Raw genomic sequence first — 19,766 nt, forward strand, 5'->3', positions numbered from 1 at the left:
ATGACTACATCTTTCTTTCATCACTGTTCTACCAATGATGAATTTTAGTCCCTTGTGTCTTCACAAACTCAGCTCTCTAATGGGCTTTGGAAGATGATGGTTTATAGATTATCTATGTGTTCTTTTTGTTAGTGTACTAGCGAAGTTCTCTTATGACTGCATCCTAAGTGGAAGTGAAAAATATTTTCTGCAACAAATACAGAAATAAAAATCATGTGGTTTTTATTTATGGTGTGACCACTAAGAAACAAAGGTGCAGGATTAAATTCAGATTCATGAAGGTAAATATTTAAGGTATGAAATAAATATATTTGAAAGATATCAACTTTCAGTGTTCCAAAGATTAAATTTAGAATAATGAGATGAAGAAATTGACTGTGTATTTTTAAGGCAAGCTATTGTAAATTGTACTTCTCCTGGACTGTTTTTAGTGGACAGACAGCAGACAGCTTGATGCCATTCCTGGAGTTCTACAAGATGCCCAGGTCATTGTTAGAAAATTGTGTTTGATTCCATGCTGCTACTTTCAGAGGACTAATTATAGAATACTCTTAGTGATGGTGTGTGTGTGTGTGTAAGAGGATGTTGGCCAGAACATGAAGAGGCATAGTAAGCATGCTATGATAAACAGTTCAGAGAACCTGGAATGGATTATCCAACATGAATAAGAAAATATGCTTATATTTAAATTTCTGTGTCATGTAAGACTGAGTTGGTTATTAAAATTCTTCTGCAGTTAACATCTTTGCACCTAAATGTTTCTCTGTACTTTAGGTTATTTACCTAAAATAGATATTTGTAAATTAAATTATTGAGTATAAACAGCCCAAACACATGAGCTATATATAATCACTCTACAGTAAGGTAGAACCTGTTTTTATTCCCATAAGCAGTATTTGAGTATCTCTTCTGCCATATCTTTATCTAGTATTAGTTTCATCTTTTTAAAAATGAAAACTCTCTAGGTTTATTCTAGGACAAAATATATATATATATTTGCCTTTCTCTTTCTTCAGTTTTTGTAGTTCTCATTTCAAACATGAATTTCTGGTTTTTTATGAGGCTACATTCATATTTCCCTTAGAGAAGGATCAAGGATTCACACCTTCTGAGATGTCAGAGCACAACTTGCTTTTCCTTTCCTTCACAGAAATTCGCCAAACCTATGGCTCCTTCCAGAGTCCTGCCAGGCAATCTATGGGTTGGGTCTAGAACCTATAACATAAAACTGAGTAGGTGTGTTAGAATCAGTGAGAAGCCTTTAAATGCTCATTTCCAGTCTCAAAGAGACACCTGAAGAGTGTGTGTGTGTGTGTGTGTGTGTGTGTGTGTTTAACTATACTTTAAGTTCTAGGGTACATGTGCACAACGTGCAGGTTTGTTACATATGTATGCATATGCTATGTTGGTGTGCTGCACCCATTAACTCGTCATTTACATTAGGTATATCTCCTAATGCTATCCCACCCCCCATCCCCCATCTCCCCACAAGGCTACAGTAACCAAAACAGCATGGTACTGGTACCAAAACAGAGATATAGACCAATGGAACAGAACAGAGCCCTCAGAAATAATACCACACATCTACAGATCTTTGACAAACCTGACAAAAACAAGAAATGGGGAAAGGATTCCCTATTTAATAAATGGTGTTGGGAAAATTGGCTAGCCGTAAGTAGAAAGCTGAAACTAGATACTTTCCTTACTCCTTATATGAAAATTAATTCAAGATGGATTAGAGACTTAAATGTTAGACCTAAAACCATAAAAACCCTAGAAGAAAACCTAGGTAATACCATTCAGGACGTAGGCATGGGCAAGGACTTCGTGTCTAAAACACCAAAAGCAACGACAACAAAAGCCAAAATTGACAAATGGGAACTAATTAAACTAAAGAGCTTCTGCACAGCAAAAGAAACTACCATCAGAGTGAACAGGCAACCTACAGAATGCGAGAAAATTTTTGCAGAAAGAAACTACCATCAGAGTGAACAGGCAACCTACAGAATGCGAGAAAATTTTTGCAATCTACTCATCTGACAAAGGGCTAATATCCAGAACCTATAAAGAACTCAATCAAATTTACAAGAAAAAAACAAACAACCCCATCAAAAAGTGGGCAAAGGATATGAACAGACATTTCTCAAAAGAAGACATTCATACAGCCAACAGACACATGAAAAAATGCTCATCATCACTCACCATCAGAGAAATGCAAATCAAAACCACAATCAGATACCATCTCACACCAGTTAGAATAGCAATCATTAAAAAATCAGGAAACAACAGGTGCTGGAGAGGATGTGGAGAAATAGGAATGCTTTTACACCATTGGTGGGACTGTAAACTAATTCAACCATTATGGAAAACAGTGTGGCAATTCCTCAAGGATCTAGAACTAGAAATACAATTTGACCCAGCCATCCCATTACTGGGTATATACCCAAAGGATTATAAGTTATGCTGCTATAAAGACACATGCACACGTATGTTTATTGCGGCACTATTCACAATAGCAAAGACTTGGAATCAACCCAAATGTCCATCAGTGACAGACTGGATTAAGAAAATGTGGCACATATACACCACGGAATACTATGCAGCCATAAAAAAGGATGAGTTTGTGTCCTTTGTCAGGAAACCATCATTCTCAGCAAACTATCACAAGAACAGAAAACCAAATATCGCATGTTCTCACTCATAGGTGGGAATTGAACAATGAGATCACTTGGACACAGAAAGGGGAACATCGCAGACACCTGAATTTTTATTTAGAATCTCTCAGTGAGTAGGTTTGTTCTGGTACTTTCAAATATTTGGGTTTTAGATTGAAATGGGGGACACCAAAGATTCTGCTTATGTTTAGATCTTAAAGAAATACCAGGACTCACTCAGATAACTTGTAAAAGTCTACAGTGGAGGGGCTTACATTGGCTGGAGTTTTCTTGACACAATCTGTTTTTCAGTCCTGAAGTCATTCTGGCTGTTTCCGAAGCTGCTCAAACAATTAATCAGTGTGGTCTAAAGGCAGGGCGCCACAAGCATGATTTCCAGGCAACTAAAACACAATGAATTATTGGCCTTGTGATACTCATGAGGCTTGATTCTCTTTTCCTCAAAGAATGGTGAGAAACATTTTATTCTAAGCCTTAGGGCCTCAAGGCATTTGTAAATAGATCTATGAATTATTGCTTATAGCTGGTTGCTAAACTGAGTACTTTGGCCTAAGTACTAAAGTAAGAACTAAGGTGCTTTATATCTCTTTGCTTAAAATTTACACTAAAAGTAAAACAAAATTTTAAAGAACTACCTATTTAATATACAACATTTAGTTTTTTTAAAAGAGAGATGTGAGTTGATTCTCATTTATCTCATCCAGTGCTGCTGTGTATGCTTTTTTTTAAACATGGTTTTACCTTTAAAACACATTTTATATGCTTTATTGTGAACCCTAAATGTCTTCATAAATGGACTTGTACCTAATGCAATCTTCTCTCCTATTCCTTAAGCCCTGGTAGGAACTATTAGATCCTTTTTTTTTTTTTTTTTTTCTTCTCCTTCTCCTTTTTTTGCTTCCTCCAAAATCAGGCATTATACTGTTAAGATCCAAGTTTTCACTGCTGAGATTAACTGTATGGCCTGCCTCAGAACTGACCCAGTTAAAAATCAGGTCTAGAACAAGGTCTGCTCCTGATCCCCAGTATTTGCCTCCATTATGCAAAGTACTTTACTCTCTTTCTGGCTCCAAGAATAACAAACAGGTTGCAAGGAACTTGGCTGAAGGAAAAGGACATGAAGTCTCTCTGTTCCTGTTTTTTTTTTCTCCATTTGGCTTGAGACATAAATCTGCTTCCAAAGCAAAGCTTACTTCTTTAGGGAGCAGGCTTCTGCTCCCAAACTGCGTAGGTGATTTTGGAAGAAGTAAAAAAAGAAGGAGAAGAAGAAAAAAGGATCCAATAGTTCCTACCAGGGCTTAAGGAATAGGAGAGAAGATTGCATTAGGTACAAATCCATTTGTGAAGACATTAAAACACATAAAACACATAAAATGTGTTTTAAAGGTAAAACCAAGTTTTTAAAAAAGCATATACAGCAGCAGTGGAAGAGATAAATGAGAATCAACTCACAGTTGAAGGGAAAGGAAGAGGGCTTAAGAAGATGGAGTAGTACTCTGTGCTTTAGACAGGACAGGACAATTTATGGACTGCATACATGACAATATAGAGTCATAGAGTGATGGATATTATGTGGTGGGGCAAGCTAAAAGAGTGCCTTCCTTCTCTTACCTGCCTGATTCAAGGATGAAGAAGACACTAAAGTGATTGCTATAGACAAGGCTATGCTTCTTGCCTTGAGACATTGTCTACTCTAAATAGATACAAACTTTAGAATTTGTATTACATATATATTTTAAGCAAAAATATATTAAGTACTTCTACTTGTAAAACATGATGCTGGGCATACTAGGCCCTGAGGGGTTTCAAAATGTGAATAAAAAGTAGAAGAAATGTATATATGGCCACAAATGATAGCCAGGAACAAACAAGGGGGAGACAGAAGAAATACATTGAGTGTGGGCCTGATGTGGACCTAGCCAGTCTTGGAGTTCCATTTGTAGTGATGATTTGGGCTACTTAGCTCAAGACAAGAGCTGGGAAAATATCAGAGAGAATGTGTTTTAAATTATGTACTTCTGATGTGGTTGGGGTCAGAAGTGCCACCCAGATTTGCAGAAGTGAAAGCAGCTTAGAGAGAAGAGACACTTTTAATTCTTGGTACATCTTTTAAAAATGAGAGATGTTAATCATGTTTTTGCTAAATTATTGCTACTACTTACATAGATGGTTTTATTGAGGGGATATTATAACTATTTACCAAAACATGTTTGTTTTAGATATTTGTATTCTCATAGGTACTGATGTTAATATAAATTATCAATAATAATAATAATTGGATTTGTTCTAAAAAGAAGAGTTGTCAAGCTATTAGCAATCCTGGTGGGAATACTATTCTAAAATATTTATAGCAAATTCCTTCCTTAATAATTTAGAATGTCCACTCTGGAATTCCATTCCCTTAACGTACAGTTCATTTTCCCCCTTTGAGTTTTTTGCATCTTTGGACCAAGGGCTTCTTCCTAGGGTCGACCTGCTTGAGGTCATGACTCTGAGTTTGATTGCTTATTCTTCCTTTCTTCATCTCACTCATTAAAATCAAAGCCTTGGCTCCTCAGCTGGAATCCAGATCTAGCATAAAATGACTCCTGTTGACTTTTCTTGCCTTACCTACCATCATTCCTTCACATATTTTTGGTGGTCAACTATGATCTTCTACTTTATGAAAATGTCTTCCATTTGTTTGGGAGATTTTCATGCTGGATCCTCACATGCGCTCAAAATCAGTCAATCAGCTGCAGCTTTTCCACACATCCACCTGGTTCTTCTTTGTCTGTCCTAGCAGTTACCTGCTCTTACCTGTTGACCTCCCAGCTTCCTTGGAAAAGCCCCAGTGTAGCCTTGACTATCATAGGAACACAATATCCTCATTCTTTAAAATGTTTCCAACATTTCCATTCTTCAAACCCTTAAATAGTGCTGGAGTTTTGAGACTAGGAAGCAGGGGAGCAGGTCTGACAGACTCAAGCCTCCTAAAACACTTTTGTACTGCATACCCCCCAACCCCCGCCAAACTCAATAATTATAAACTCACAAATAGCTCCATCAACTTCTGCCTTTAAGGTTCAGTATTAGTTTCCTAGGGTTGCCAACAAATTAACATAAACTTGGTAGCCTAAAACAACAGCAATTTACTCTCTCATAGTTTGGAGAACAAAATCAAGGTGGTGGCAGGGCTGCATCCTCTCCAAAGGCTCCATTTCTTGCTTCTTCCAGTTTCTGGTGGCTCCATATGTCCCTTGGATTGTGGCTACATCACTTTCATATCTACCATTGGTGGTCTCATAGCCTTCTGGTCTTCTAGGTGTGACTCTTCTCTGTGTCTTTCTTTTATAAGAACATTTGTCATTGGACTTAGAGCCCACCTAGATAATTTAGGATAATCCTACCCTAAGATTCTTAACACTTACAACCTTAAACTTAATTTCAGGGTCTGCCAAGCCTTTTTTTTTTTTTTTTCATATAAGATAACATTTACAGGTTCTGGTGATTTGGACATGGACATTTTTTGGGTGGAGAAAGGCACCATTTAACCCAATACAGCCTGTTTTCTGTAAGGGGTTAAAATCAATGAATAGTGTCCAGTAAAAAATGGCTACCTTGGCCAGGCATGGTGGCTCATGCCTATAATCCCAGCACTTTGGGAGGCCAAGGCGGGCGGATGACGAGGTCAGGAGATCAACCATCCTGGCTAACACGGTGAAACCCTGTCTCTACTAAAAATACAAAAATTAGCCAGGCATGGTGGTGGACACCTGTAGTCCCAGCTACACAGGAGGCTGAGGCAGGAGAATGGCATGAACCCCGGAGGTGGAGCCTGCAGTGAGCCAAGATCACGCCACTGCACTCCAGCCTGGGTGACAGAGTGAGACTCCATTTCAAAAAACAAACAAACAAAAAGGCTACCTTATTCAGCGTCATCACATAAGCTCTATTCTCCCTTCACTCCGTAAACAGCCCTTCACAAACCAAAACTTCACTTTACTTTTTTCAATTACCTAGAAAAATGTCCTTATGCATGTGAATTAAAACAAACAGGTTCTGATTTGGTATAAGGGATGAGTCAAAGAGATAGAAAATAAAAAGGTAGAATTCCTTAATAAATCCTAATAAATCAAAACAGAGGGGAAGGTAAAGGGAAACTTTTAATCAGAAAGTCAAAAATATATGTCAAATCTACAGAACAAATCCATAACAAAATAAGCAATTAGATAGCAAAAGTAGTGTCTAGCAGAGTTAAAATTATGGCAGGGTGAGATGGGACAGTACGAGCCATGTGAGAATTTGTCCAAAAGTAGAAACTGGATGCTGGGGTGCTTAGCATTTATTGTGTTGATGGACATGTCATCTTTAAAAATTATGTATTCGTGGTCTACATTGCCAGATAAAACTTCCCTAAATAATAAGATATTGAGTCATAGACAAGCCTACAGGTACAGGTATTTACATGAATACGTTGATTATTAAAAATATGTGGAAATATTTGAGGCAAGCTTATAATAACACACAGACCTGCCTTGGTTGCATGTTTTATTATATCTCAATTAAGTAAGCAAGCTAAGATCACATTCCACCCATAATTTATCATCGCATCTATATTAGTATCTAGTAGCATGAATTCTGAGGGATACTTAACAAATATTAATAAAATTATAATGACATTTATTATCACTGGTCCAAATGATTTGAGTATAAATCTACAAAACCAAGTGAAAAGGATATAAACTTTAACCTTTTCTACCCTAGTTATAAACCATTTGCTAGCCATAGACTATATCAGTGGCAATACATAAAATTTTGCCTCTCCAATTGTACCTTTATCTCAGAAAATCTTTTTTGATTCCACCTTCAGAATACAGCTCCTTGCTATTCAAGGTGCAGTTCATGGACTAGCAGCAAGCCTGGAGGCTTGTTAGACATGCAGAATTGCAGTCTCCTGCCTCGAACTTACTTACATAGGTGATTCATATGCATATCACTCTTTGTAAGTTTATTGTTTATTAAACTTCTTCTTTTACTCCCTTGAACTTAACATTTCGTCATTCCTAGTTGAGGGTTTTACTTCAACTCAATGTAGTGTATACCATTCTCCCTGAAATAGTAAAATAAAAATGGAAGTTATAAAAGTGATAAGTTAATCAACCTATATTCTCTATTTACTGTTTATTTTATATAGATCCCCCAATTATTGAAGGAAATATGGAGGCAGCAAGAGCAGTGGACTTAATCCCATGGATGGAGTATGAATTCCGCGTGGTAGCAACCAATACATTGGGTAGAGGAGAGCCCAGTATACCATCTAACAGAATTAAAACAGATGGTGCTGGTATGTATATAGAGGAAACTTGAAATTTTAAAAGATTTGTAAATACGGTGCCACTTTAATATATGGTCGAATGTATTTGAAAATAATGCTCTGAGGTAAGTGATTCATCTAAAAAGCATGTATGTGTATTTCACATGTGTGTATTCTATATCAAGATAGTCAAAAATCAAAAGAGGAAATACAAAGTTTAAGAATTTTTTGGCCGGGCATGGTGGCTCACACCTGTAATCCCAGCACTTTGGGAGGCGAGACCGGCGGATCACGAGGTCAGGAGATCGATCAAGACCTTCCTGGCTAACACAGTGAAACCCCGTCTCTACTAAAAAAATACAAAAATCTAGCAGGGCGAGGTGGCGGGCGCCTGTAGTCCCAGCTACTCAGGAGGCTGAGGCAGGAGAATGGCGGGAACCCGGGAGGTGGAGCTTGCAGTGAGCTCAGATCCGGCCACTGCACTCTAGCCCCGGGGATGGGGATAGAGCGAGACTCCGTCTTAAAAAAAAAAAAAAAAAAAAAAAAAAAAGAATTTTTTACATAATTAGTACAGAGGAAGAGGTAAATAGGGACTACTGAAAATGCCACTGGAGACCATTGGAATGACGTAAGTATTTAGATTATAAACTTTAATGTAAATTCTGAATCTTAACTAGGCAGACTCTTGCTTTATTAAACAAGTTTCATGATTTAGAAGGTTTATAATTTTGTGTCTCTCTCAAACTCATTTGTAACTGAATGGCCAAGACGGTGGATATTTTATGGTAAATACTAACTGCAATTAAATAGCCTTTAGTGCAGGAAATACTCTTATTTTTTCCTTCTCCCCTGTATTACTAAGGAAAAATGTTGTTCTGATTCTAATGATAGCTCTTCTTTTATTATTCCCTGTATCAAAAATAAAATGTAGCCTCTCTGAGCTCATTTGACTAGGCCTTGCCAAACTTCACTGTTTTAGATGGTGTAGAGAAGATTTTAAATGAATGACAGAGTTCCATTAAAATGCTACTGTGATCTCTTAATATCACTTCTCTACATTTCTGCTTGCCTCAGTTCCTTGGCCTAACTTCTAAATATAATTATGAATTCTAATGTCTTTATTTTGAAAAGCCAAGTAATTCACAGGCACTGCCATAAGTAAATTATCTCTTAAAGTTTCATGTAATTTAATGTAATTTATTAGATAAAAATGGTAATTCTGAAATTAAGGGGTGAAAGCACTAAAATACCTTGTCTGTGTTCAGTACTTTCACATCCATTTCATTTAATCCTCATAATAACGTTTTGACATAGGTAGTCCTATGCTTATGTTCATTAATGGGCAATAGACTCAGAGACACTAAATAGTTTATCTAAGTTAATATGACTAATTGCAAGATTCAGAATTCAAATTTAGATCTGACAGCTGTTCTCATACATTGAGCTTTCTCAAAGTCAGCTTCTCAAGCAGGATTCTAGAAACACATCTATTTATATGAATCTTTATTAGAGTTCTAATAGAAACTTAGATTTCATCCTTAACTATGATACTAGATATGACCTAAACAGTAAATTTTTTGTTTTAGCATATCCACCTACAAAATGAACACTAGTGTTTGCTTTTCTCTACCTCACAGAAATTTCATCAGGATATGTAGGTAATCTAAGATGAAGCTTTATAGGAGACAGATACCATATAGCCAGGATTCCTGTGTTTGGTTTATATCATTATTCCCTAGAGCTGCCTATGTTTGTAATAGAGGCTTCTGTATTATGGACTGAACATTGCTGCTCTTTCTTTAAAAACAAAAATAAAAAGAAACTGGGGCATGATCCCACTGGTGGTTTACCTATGTAATTTTATACTGACAGATCATGTATTTGATTTAACAAGCATTCATTAAAATTGCAGAAAAATACCAAGTGATTAAATTGGTCTAAACAAACTTATCTTGGGTAAAATATTTTTACCTACCTATCTCAAATATAGACCTTTAATCATGTAGTTTAATTAATTTTCTGTGATCTCTTGACTAATACAATCTGACCTAAGTCTTAGCTGAACACCATTATTTTTAGTAAAAATTGTCAGAGAGAAAGGATACTTTCTTTGGCACTGGTAATAGATGTAGGCCTCCCTCCTTTTTTGGAATTTTGTTGCCAATATTATCTTTATTATTTATCTCAGAAAATGATTTGTTTACAATATATAGGCTCATCATCTAGACATGATTACCATAAGATCTGTCTTAAATTATTTTTTAATCTCAAAGTAAAGTGACAACATTAAATATTTTTTTTAAGAATAATAACATCAAAAATAATGTCTCAGAGAGATTCAATCTAATTCTTTCATACTTAAATTTCTAAATATAATGTATACTTTAGATCATATCTAGAAGTGATGTGCTCACTATCAGTGATTCGTATGTAACTCTGAAGAGTATTTACCATGATGTCTTCTTATCCTTAAATGTTAGGAAAAAATTGTTTCCAAGTAATATCAAACCTAAAATTTTGGCACAGTTGTTACTTTAAGCCAACTTATTTTTGTTATCACCTTCTTTAGGCATCATCTCTTACATTATGCTTTCTCAAATGGTATTTTGTTAAGGACTTAGTTCCCTATCTGATGTGCTTACAAAATAACTTCCCTTACAAGCCATCAGAGCCAAGTCCAAAAGCAAACACACCTATTCACAGAGTAAGATACAACCTTGTAGTGATATGAGTTGATTCATTCTTCTCAATTGCACAAAAAAAGTAATAATTCTGTAACTTCTAACTCATTTGTTAATCCATCATCAGAAAATATTTTGAGATCTTTGATTAATAAACTCATCACTGTAGTTTACACATTTGCAGTATATTGTCAGACATAGTGCCTAGTTCTCTGTTTGCATTGCTTAATTCCCACAATAACTTTATGAAACAGATGAGGAAGTTAAGATTACACCCAGCTAATGTGAAACAGAGCTGGAATTCAAATCTAGGTGTTTCTCATTCTAAAGGCTTTGCTCCTAAACCACTTTCTGAAGACAGTGGGCCATATCGGGCCACTGATTCTTTGGTGGAATGCTGGCATTATTATCTAAAAGCTCTGTAATGTGAGGCACATTACTTAACCTCTGAGCCTCACTTTTTTTTTTTTTTTTTTTTTGACAGTTCAGTGGCTCTGTTTTTGGAGTGCAGTGGCACAATCACAGCTCACTGCAGCCTCGATCTCCTGGTTTCAAGCTGTCCTCCTTCCTCAGCCATCCTAGTAGCTGGGACTCCAGGGGCTTGTCACCACGCCCAGCTTTTATGTGTGTTTTTGGTAGAGACAGAGTTTCTCCATGTCACCCAGCTTGACTCCTGGGTTTATGCAATCCATCCGCTTTGGCCTCCCAAAGTGCTGGAATTACAGGCATGGGCCACTGGGTCTGGCTGAGCCTCACTTTTCTCATTTGTAAGTGGGAATCATTTATTCTAAGGGATGATTTTTATGTTTACAAACATATTAGGAAAGCAGATAGCACTACGATGCATAGTATTTTCTCAATAAAATTTATTTATTGTGCTATTAAATTTCCTTTAGAAAATTTCTTTACAAGAAAATATGGTCTCCTGTCTACTTTGTAGTGGATTACCCATTTAGCAATACATTTCCAATTTTTATAAGCATAGAAGAAAGGTCATATAATTTTATGTAATTTTCAATCATCTTTTAAAAATCATTTTATGTATTTGATATAATTCAACAGAATTTCTCTGTTGTTTTGCCGTTTACTTGCTTTATTAAAATTGAATATGCATAAAATTGGACATTTACATTTTTCATTTATATAAGAAAATAAAAATACTTTCTAAATGAGGGATGTTTGTTTTGTCATGTACCATTATATCAACTCTCTAAGAGATGCCAGCTTATGTTATGTGGGACAAAGACTGGTTCCCATTTGATGGAAAGGTTGGTCCCCAGCTTCATTATGCTGATTGAAAGACATGACATTATCCAATGCCACACATGCCCTTATCTGTCCAATTATTTAATATTAAGATCCCAGTGCACACTTGGGTGCATTCTTTGGATTCAGACAAGTGCATTATAAAATGGATGTTCCCAAATGAAAAATTAGAAGATGGATTTGTAATTCATTTTAACCAATTTAATTTTGACTATGGAAAAGAGATAACAAAAGTATCCTTTGAAATAATGTGTCATTGTAAGATATGCCCCCATAGCTAATAGCTCTGCAGGTGCAGTTGGTGAGCCCACATCCTAAAATGGTACATTCAGGTTTCTTTTAACAGCTTTGTTTATTAGCCAGATCAAGCCAGTCAAAGGAAGGAAAGAGAAAAAGGAATAAAACCAGAAACAACACTTTCATATTATGTATATAGCCTTGATTTCATGCCTAATGAAGGTCTGTTGTTCTTTCATTTAGTATTCTTTCTCATTCTTTCTTCTTTCTCTTTTTTACACATATTTGATAAAGGAGAATAATAGAAATAAGAAAATATTTTATAGCTGGTAAGGTACTATTTGATGTTAGTTGCTGTCATTAATAATTAAATAAAACTTTTTTAAAAGAAGCAAAGGGGATAGATGTTTAAGCCATCTGAAGACCTGAATTAAAGAGAGCAGCTTCTCCACATGTGAGCAGTGTAACCTGGGCAAGTTAATTAGTGTATTCAGGATTCATTTGCCTTTCCTATTAAGAGGGGATAATGCCAATTCTCCATTAACCTACTTCAAAGTGCTGATCTGGGTATCCAGTTAGATGTAGTATATGAAAATAACTTCTAAGTTCTAGATGTGTCTGTTATTTAGCTGAGATCATTAATTCATTCAGCAAACTTTTATATTTAACACACTGAAATATTCGTTAAAGATAAAAAGGAGAAACCAGGAGGGTAAGATGATGATTGGGGCTATTGGAAGTTAATTGAGGATGAAGAAAAAAAAGGAGTGATCAAGGTGACAGTAGATTTGCAAATTATAATTTAGAAGAATCTATTGCCAAATACATTGTGTTTTGATGATTGAAAACAAGTTTAACATATATATTCAATGCTATTGTCCATATACTGAGGAAAGTAGAAAGTGTTCATTTTTTAACTTAATTTAAACAAATAGTCTGTAATTGGTTTGGATTCTTCATAAGGATTTTACTGTGGATAATTATAACTTTAATGTAAAGAATTCTTTTCTGCCCATCCAAACATTTTCCCCAACTGACCCATTCTTAGATTATCATTTCTTTGTGCAATTAAAAACTCACTCTGCTTCACCTATTTAAATTTCTTGTTTGAAAACAAGGCCTATAACAATAAACAAACCTACAGTTTCTATCGGATAAGACATAACTATCTGTGACCCTCCATCCTTTTAACCTACAATGGGAACATTATTTTAACATGGTAGATTATATTAGGGGTGTTAGCAATCTACTCCTCTATCAGAGCAAGTGCTCATAAGAGTTGCAAAGAACTATTCTCATTTTAATGTTAAAATATTATATAGTTCATTTGATTTTATTAATAGCTCTTTAGAATTATATACTTAAGTGCTTAAAGTACAATAAAAAAGAATGTATGTATAACTATAAAATTAAGGCAGGTGTTAGACTTCAATCCTTTTGGTTTTCCAGACTAGAGCACTGTTTACATAACCATGTTGAATCTTACATAACCATGAAATTTTGGGGCAAGTCAAAGAAAAAAGTTACATTCATGGTTAACGTTTCATCTGTAAAAATGACTGTATAAGTTAAAGTAATAATTAACAAGAATTAAAGTAGTCAATATGTTTTGAATCAAAAGCTTATCTTCATATACTTTATAATTTTTATAATTTAAGATTTGTCACAAGCTAATTTGTACATTGTTAAATAAAGCATCAAAGCCCAAAGAGATACTTATATGCAAATTACTTAAGCATTCAGATCTGAAAGGAAACTTGGCAGCATTAATTTCTTTTCGTGGGAAAGAATAGTCATGGCATTGGCTTGATTTTCTTTCAAATCTATGACTGAAATACAGAAGCACTCTTATAAGCATCATAAGGGAATTACTATTAAACAGAAATTAAGACAAAAGGACAAGTTAAAGCACCTCACTATTTTTAAACTTTCACAGTAAAATTATACATGTTGTTAATAAATGATTAATAATTCAATAATTTTTCTGAATAATAGTTTACATTCTTTTTAATGGTTTATTGTGTAAAGAATGTCTAGTTTGTTTTCTCTTAAGTGCACTGGAGTCTAAACTTAAGCTTCCTTGTGCTTAGGGTGATTTACTTCCCTGAAACAAATCACTCTTTGGCCAAGTCCCCATTTCTGCTGGGCTGAGTGCAAAGAGAGCACTTAACTCCTCTATTCTCAGATTCATGTTAAATATGTAGGTTATGTGTCAATTCCACTTGTGAAAAACTTTTTCTAATATGCTAAGGCTACAATTGAACATTCAAAGCTAATGAGAGAAATTAAGTCAATAATCCAAGTAAGATATAAAAACTCTGTATTAAGAGAAACAGTTACTGTTCTGCGGGTGTGTTTTTGTTTTTGTTTTTGTTTGAGACAGGGTCTAGCTCTGTCGCCCAGGCTGGAGTGCGGTAGCGCGATCTCAGTTCACTGCAAGCTCTGCTTCCCAGGTTCACGCCATTCTCCTGCCTCAGCCTCCCGAGTAGCTGGGACTACAGGTGCCCGCCACCAAGCCCAGCTAATTTTGTTTTTGTATTTTTAGTAGAGATGGATTTCACTGTGTTAGCCAGGATGGTCTCAATCTCCTGACCTCGTGATCCACCCGCCTCGGCCTTCCCAAGTGCTGGATTACAGGCATCAGCCGCCATGCCTGGCCTCTTCTGTGCTTTTGTTTATGTCCCATTTTCCGCGGATTGAACTCAATAGATCTTTGAAGACCAAATCAATCTTGAAAATATATCATAAAGTGCTTAAAAAATATATGATAAAATGGAAATAGATAATCTAATTTAAACATACTCCATTTTTAGGTCTGTTCCAAATAAAAAGACTAATATTAATTATAATGAAAAGCATTTCAGTAAAATGCTTTAACAAATAATGCTTGTCCTAAGGAAGGCAATATTTGATTCGACAAATTGCAGTATAATATTTGAGTTATTTTTGAAATTATTTGCCCATGACTACTATACTTGTACTTAAACACCCTTATTGTTTGATTATAAGACAACATACTTTTTGTTTTCCTATAGCATGAAAAGTTTTAACTTCAGAATATGAGTTATAGTGGTAAAAGAGTTCCTAGAAGTTATTTTAATATTCCAGCTCTTAATATATATTCTATCTAAAGCGCTATAAATTATTTATTTTTTAACCCTGTGTATTCAGTTTCATTTTCTAACAGCCATGTGATGACACTTGAATAGTAAAATAAAATAGCTCAAACTTCACATTATTAATAATTTCTCTATGGGTAAACAAAATAATCATATAGTTTTCTTTTTTTTTTGTTTCTTTACGTTTTATTTTAAGTTAAGAGGTACATGTGCAGGTTTGTTATATAAGATAAACTTCTGTCATGGGGGTTAGTTGTACAGATTATTTTGTTAACTAGGTATTAAGCATAGTACCCATTAGTTGTTTTTCCTGATTCTCTCCCTCCTTCTACCCTCCACTCTTCAATAGGCCCCAGTGTGTGTTGTTCCCCTCTATGTGTCTATGTGTTCTCATCATTTAGCCCCCACTTATAAGTGAGAACATGCAGTATTTGGTTTTCTGTTCTTGCACTAATTTGCTAAGGATAATGACTTCCTGTTCCATCCGTGTTCCTGCAAAGTACATGGTCTTGTTCTTTTTTATGGCTGCATAGTATTCCATGGTGTATATGTACCACATTTTCTTTATGCAGTCTATCACTGAGGGGCATTTAGGTTGATTCCATGTAATTGCTATTGTGAAAAATGCTGCAATGAATACCATGCATGGGTCTTTATAATACAACAATTTGCATTCCTTTGGGTATATACTCAGTAATGGGAATGCTAGGTCGAATGGTATTTCTGTTTTTAGGTCTTTGATGAATTGACACACTGTTTTCTACAATAGCGTGAAAGTGTTCCCTTTTTCTCCACAACTTTGCAAGCATCTGTTATTTTTTGACTTTTTAATAATATCCATTCTGACTAATGTGAGATGGTATCCCATTATGGTTTTGATTTGTCTTTCTCTAATGATCATTATGTGAAGTTTTCTCATATGATTGTTGGCCAGATGTGTGTCTTCTTTTGAAAAATGTCTGTTCATGACCTTTGCCCACTTTTTAATGGGATTGTTTTATTCTTGTAAATTTGTTTAAGTTCCTTATAGCTGCTGGATATTAGATTTTTGTCAGATGCATAGTTTGCAAAAAATTTTTTCCCTTTCCATAGGTTGTCTGTTCACTCTGTTGTAGTTTCCTTTGCTGTGCAGAAGCTCTTTAGTTTAATTAGGTCCAATTTGTCAATTTTTGCTATTGTTACAATTGCTTTTGGCATCTTCGTCATGAAATCTTTGCCCATTCCTATGTCCTGAATGGTATTGCCTAAGTTGTCCTCCAGAGTTTTTATAGTTTGAGGTTTTATATTTATATCTTTAATCCATCTTGAATTCATTTTCATATAAGGTATAAGGAAGGAGTCCAATTTCAACCTTCTGCATATGGCTTGCCAGTTATTCCACCACCATTTACTGAATATGGCGTCCTATCCCCACTGCTTGTTTTTGTCCCCTTTGTAAAAAATCAGATAGTTGTAAGTATGCGGTCTTATTTCTGGGTTTTCTATTATGTTTCATTGGTCTATGTGTCTGTTTTTGAATATCAGTACCATGTTGTTTTGGTTACTGTAGCCCTGTAGAATAGTTTAAAATCAGGTAGTTGGATGCTTCCAGCTTTGTTCTTTTTACTTAGGGAGTTGCTTTGGTTATTTGGGCTCTCTCTCTCTCTTTTTTTTTTTTTTTGGTTCCATGTGAATTTTAAAAGTCTTTCCTAGTTCTGTGAAGAATTTCAATGGTAATTTAATAGGAATAGCATTGAATCTATAAATTGCTTTGGGCAGGATGGCCATTTTTATGATATTGATGCTTTCTACCCATGAGCATGGAATGCTTTTCCATTTGTATCATCTCTGATTTCTCTGAGCAGTGGTTTATAGTTCTCCTTGTAGAGATCTTCATCTCCCTAGTTGTCTGCATTCCTAGGTATTTTATTCTTTTTGTGGCAATTATAAATTGAATTGCATTCCTCATTTGGCTCTTGGCATGACTGTTATTGGTGTACAGGAATGCTAGAGATTTTCCCTCATTGATTTGGTATCTTGAGATTTGCTGAAGTTGTTTATCAGCTTAAGAAGCTTTTGGGCCAAGACCATAGGGTTTTCTAGATATAGGATCATGTCATCTGCAAACTGATGTGGCTTGACATCCTCTCTTCCTATTTGTATGTCCTTTATTTCTTTCTCTTGCCTGATTACCCTGGCTAGGACTTCCAATACTGTGTTAACTAGGAGAGGTGAGAGATGGTATCTTTGCCTTGTGCCAGTTTTCAAGGTGTATGATTCCAGCTTTTGCCCATTCAGTATGATGTTGGCTCTGGGTTTGTCATAGGTACTGCTATTATTTTGAGGTATGTTCCTTCAATACCTAGTATATTGACAGTTTTTACATGAAGTGGTGTTGAAATTTATCAAAAGCTTTTTCTGTGTCTATTGATTTAATCATGTGGTTTCTGTCTGTTTTTCTGTTTATGTGATGAACCACATTTGTGGATTTGCATATGTTAAACAAGCCTTGCATCCCAGGGATAAAGTCTACTTGATTGCGAGGGATGAGCTTTTTGATGTGCTGCTGGATTTGGTTTGCCAGTTATTTTGTTGAAGATTTTTTCATTGATGTTCATCAAGGACACTGGCCTGAAGGTTTCTTTTTTGGTGTATTTCTGTCAGGTTTTGGTATCAGGATGATGCTCAACTTATAGAATAAGTTAAGGAGGAGTTCCTCCTCCTTAATTTTTTAGAATAGTTTCAGCAGGAATGGTACTAGCTCTTCTTTGTAATCCATCTGGTGCTGGGCTTGGGCTTTTGTTTTTTTTTTTTTTTTTTTGGTTAGTTGGCTATTTATTACTAACTCAATTTTAGAGTTCATTATTGGTGTGTTCAGGGGTACAATTTCTTGCTTGTTTAGTCTTGGAAGAGTATATGTATCCAGGAATTTATCCGCTTCTTCAAGATTTTCTAGTTTGTGTGTATAGAGGTGTTCATAATAGCTCTGGTCGTTTCTTATATTTCTATGGGGTAAGTGGTAACATCCCTCCTTGTCATTTCTGATAAGAGTTTATTTAAATCCTCTCTCTTTTATTATTCATTAGTCTAGTTAGCAGTCTATTTTATTTTTTCCAAAGCACCAGTTCCTAGATTTGTTAATCTTTTGAATGAACTTTTGTGTCTCAAACTTCTTCAGTTGAGCTATGACTTTGGTTACTTCTTGTCTTCTGCTAGCTTTGGGATTTGTTTGCTCTTGGTTCTCTAGTTCTTTTAGTTGTGATTTTAGGTTGTTAACTTGAGATCTAACTTTTTGGTTGGGCATTTAGTGCTATGAATGTTCCTCTTAACCCTGCCTTAGCTGTGTCCCAGAGATTCTGGTATGTTGTATCTCTGTTCTCATTAGTTTCAAGTACCTTCTTGATTTCTGCTTTAATTTTATTATTTACCCAAATATCTTTCAGGAGCAGTTATTCAATTTTCATGTGATTGTATGGTTTTGAATGAATTTCATTATTGATTTCTAATTTGATTTTGCTGTGGTCTAAGAGATTGTTTCTTTATTATTATTGTTATTATTATACTTTAAGTTCTAGGGTACATGTGCATAACGTGCAGGTTTGTTACATATGTATACTTGTGCCATGTTGGTGTGCTGCACCCATCACTCGTCAGCACCCATCAACTCGTCATTTACATGAAGTATAACTCCCAATGCAATCCCTCCTCCCTCCCCCCGCCCCCTGGATAGGCTCTTGTGTGTGATGTTCCCCTTCCCGAGTCCAAGTGATCTCATTGTTCAGTTCCCACCTATGAGTGAGAATGTGCGGTGTTTGATTTTTTGTTCTTGTGATAGTTTGCTGAGAATGATGGTTTCCAGCTGCATCCATGTCCCTACAAAGGACACAAACTCATCCTTTTTTTATGGCTGCATAGTATTCCATGGTGTATATGTGCCACATTTTCTTGATCCCGTCTGTCACTGACGGACATTTGGGTTGACTCCAAGTCTTTGCTATTGTGAATAGTGCCACAATAAACATACGTGTGCATGTGTCTTTATAGCAGCATGATTTATAATCCTTTGGGTATATACCCAGTAATGGGATGGCTGGGTCATATGATACTTCTCGTTCTAGATCCTTGAGGAATCGCCATACTGTTTTCCATAAAGGTTGAACTAGTTTACAATCCCACCAACAGTGTAAAAGTGTTCCTATTTCTCCACATCCTCTCTAGCACCTGTTATTTCCTGACTTTCTAATGATTGCCATTCTAACTGGTGTGAGATGGTATCTGATTGTGGTTTTGATTTGCATTTCTCTGATGGCCAGTGATGATGAGCATTTTTTCATGTGTCTGTTGGCTGTATGAATGTCTTCTTTTGAGAAATGTCTGTTCATATCCTTTGCCCACTTTTTGATGGGGTTGTTTGTTTGTTTTCTTGTACATTTGTTTGAGTTCTTTGTAGGTTCTGGGTATTAGCCCTTTGTCAGATAAGTAGATTGCAATAATTTTCTCGCATTCTGTAGGT

At 35.6% G+C, this 19,766-nt stretch overlaps 1 protein-coding gene across 2 annotated transcripts in view; it reads left to right on the top strand.

The window, feature by feature from the left end:
• The window catches only part of CNTN1 (contactin 1), a 428,408-nt gene that overhangs the window by 343,593 nt on the left and 65,049 nt on the right, over positions 1-19,766 (top strand). For both annotated transcript variants that reach the window (XM_023182834.2, XM_023182835.1), the window contains one exon: positions 7,852-8,001. In XM_023182834.2, coding sequence (XP_023038602.1) covers positions 7,852-8,001 — 150 coding nt within the window. The remainder of the gene's footprint in view (positions 1-7,851; positions 8,002-19,766) is intronic.

Source organism: Piliocolobus tephrosceles, chromosome 10 (assembly GCF_002776525.5).
Source record: "Piliocolobus tephrosceles isolate RC106 chromosome 10, ASM277652v3, whole genome shotgun sequence".
NCBI classification, from domain to species: Eukaryota; Metazoa; Chordata; class Mammalia; order Primates; family Cercopithecidae; genus Piliocolobus; species Piliocolobus tephrosceles.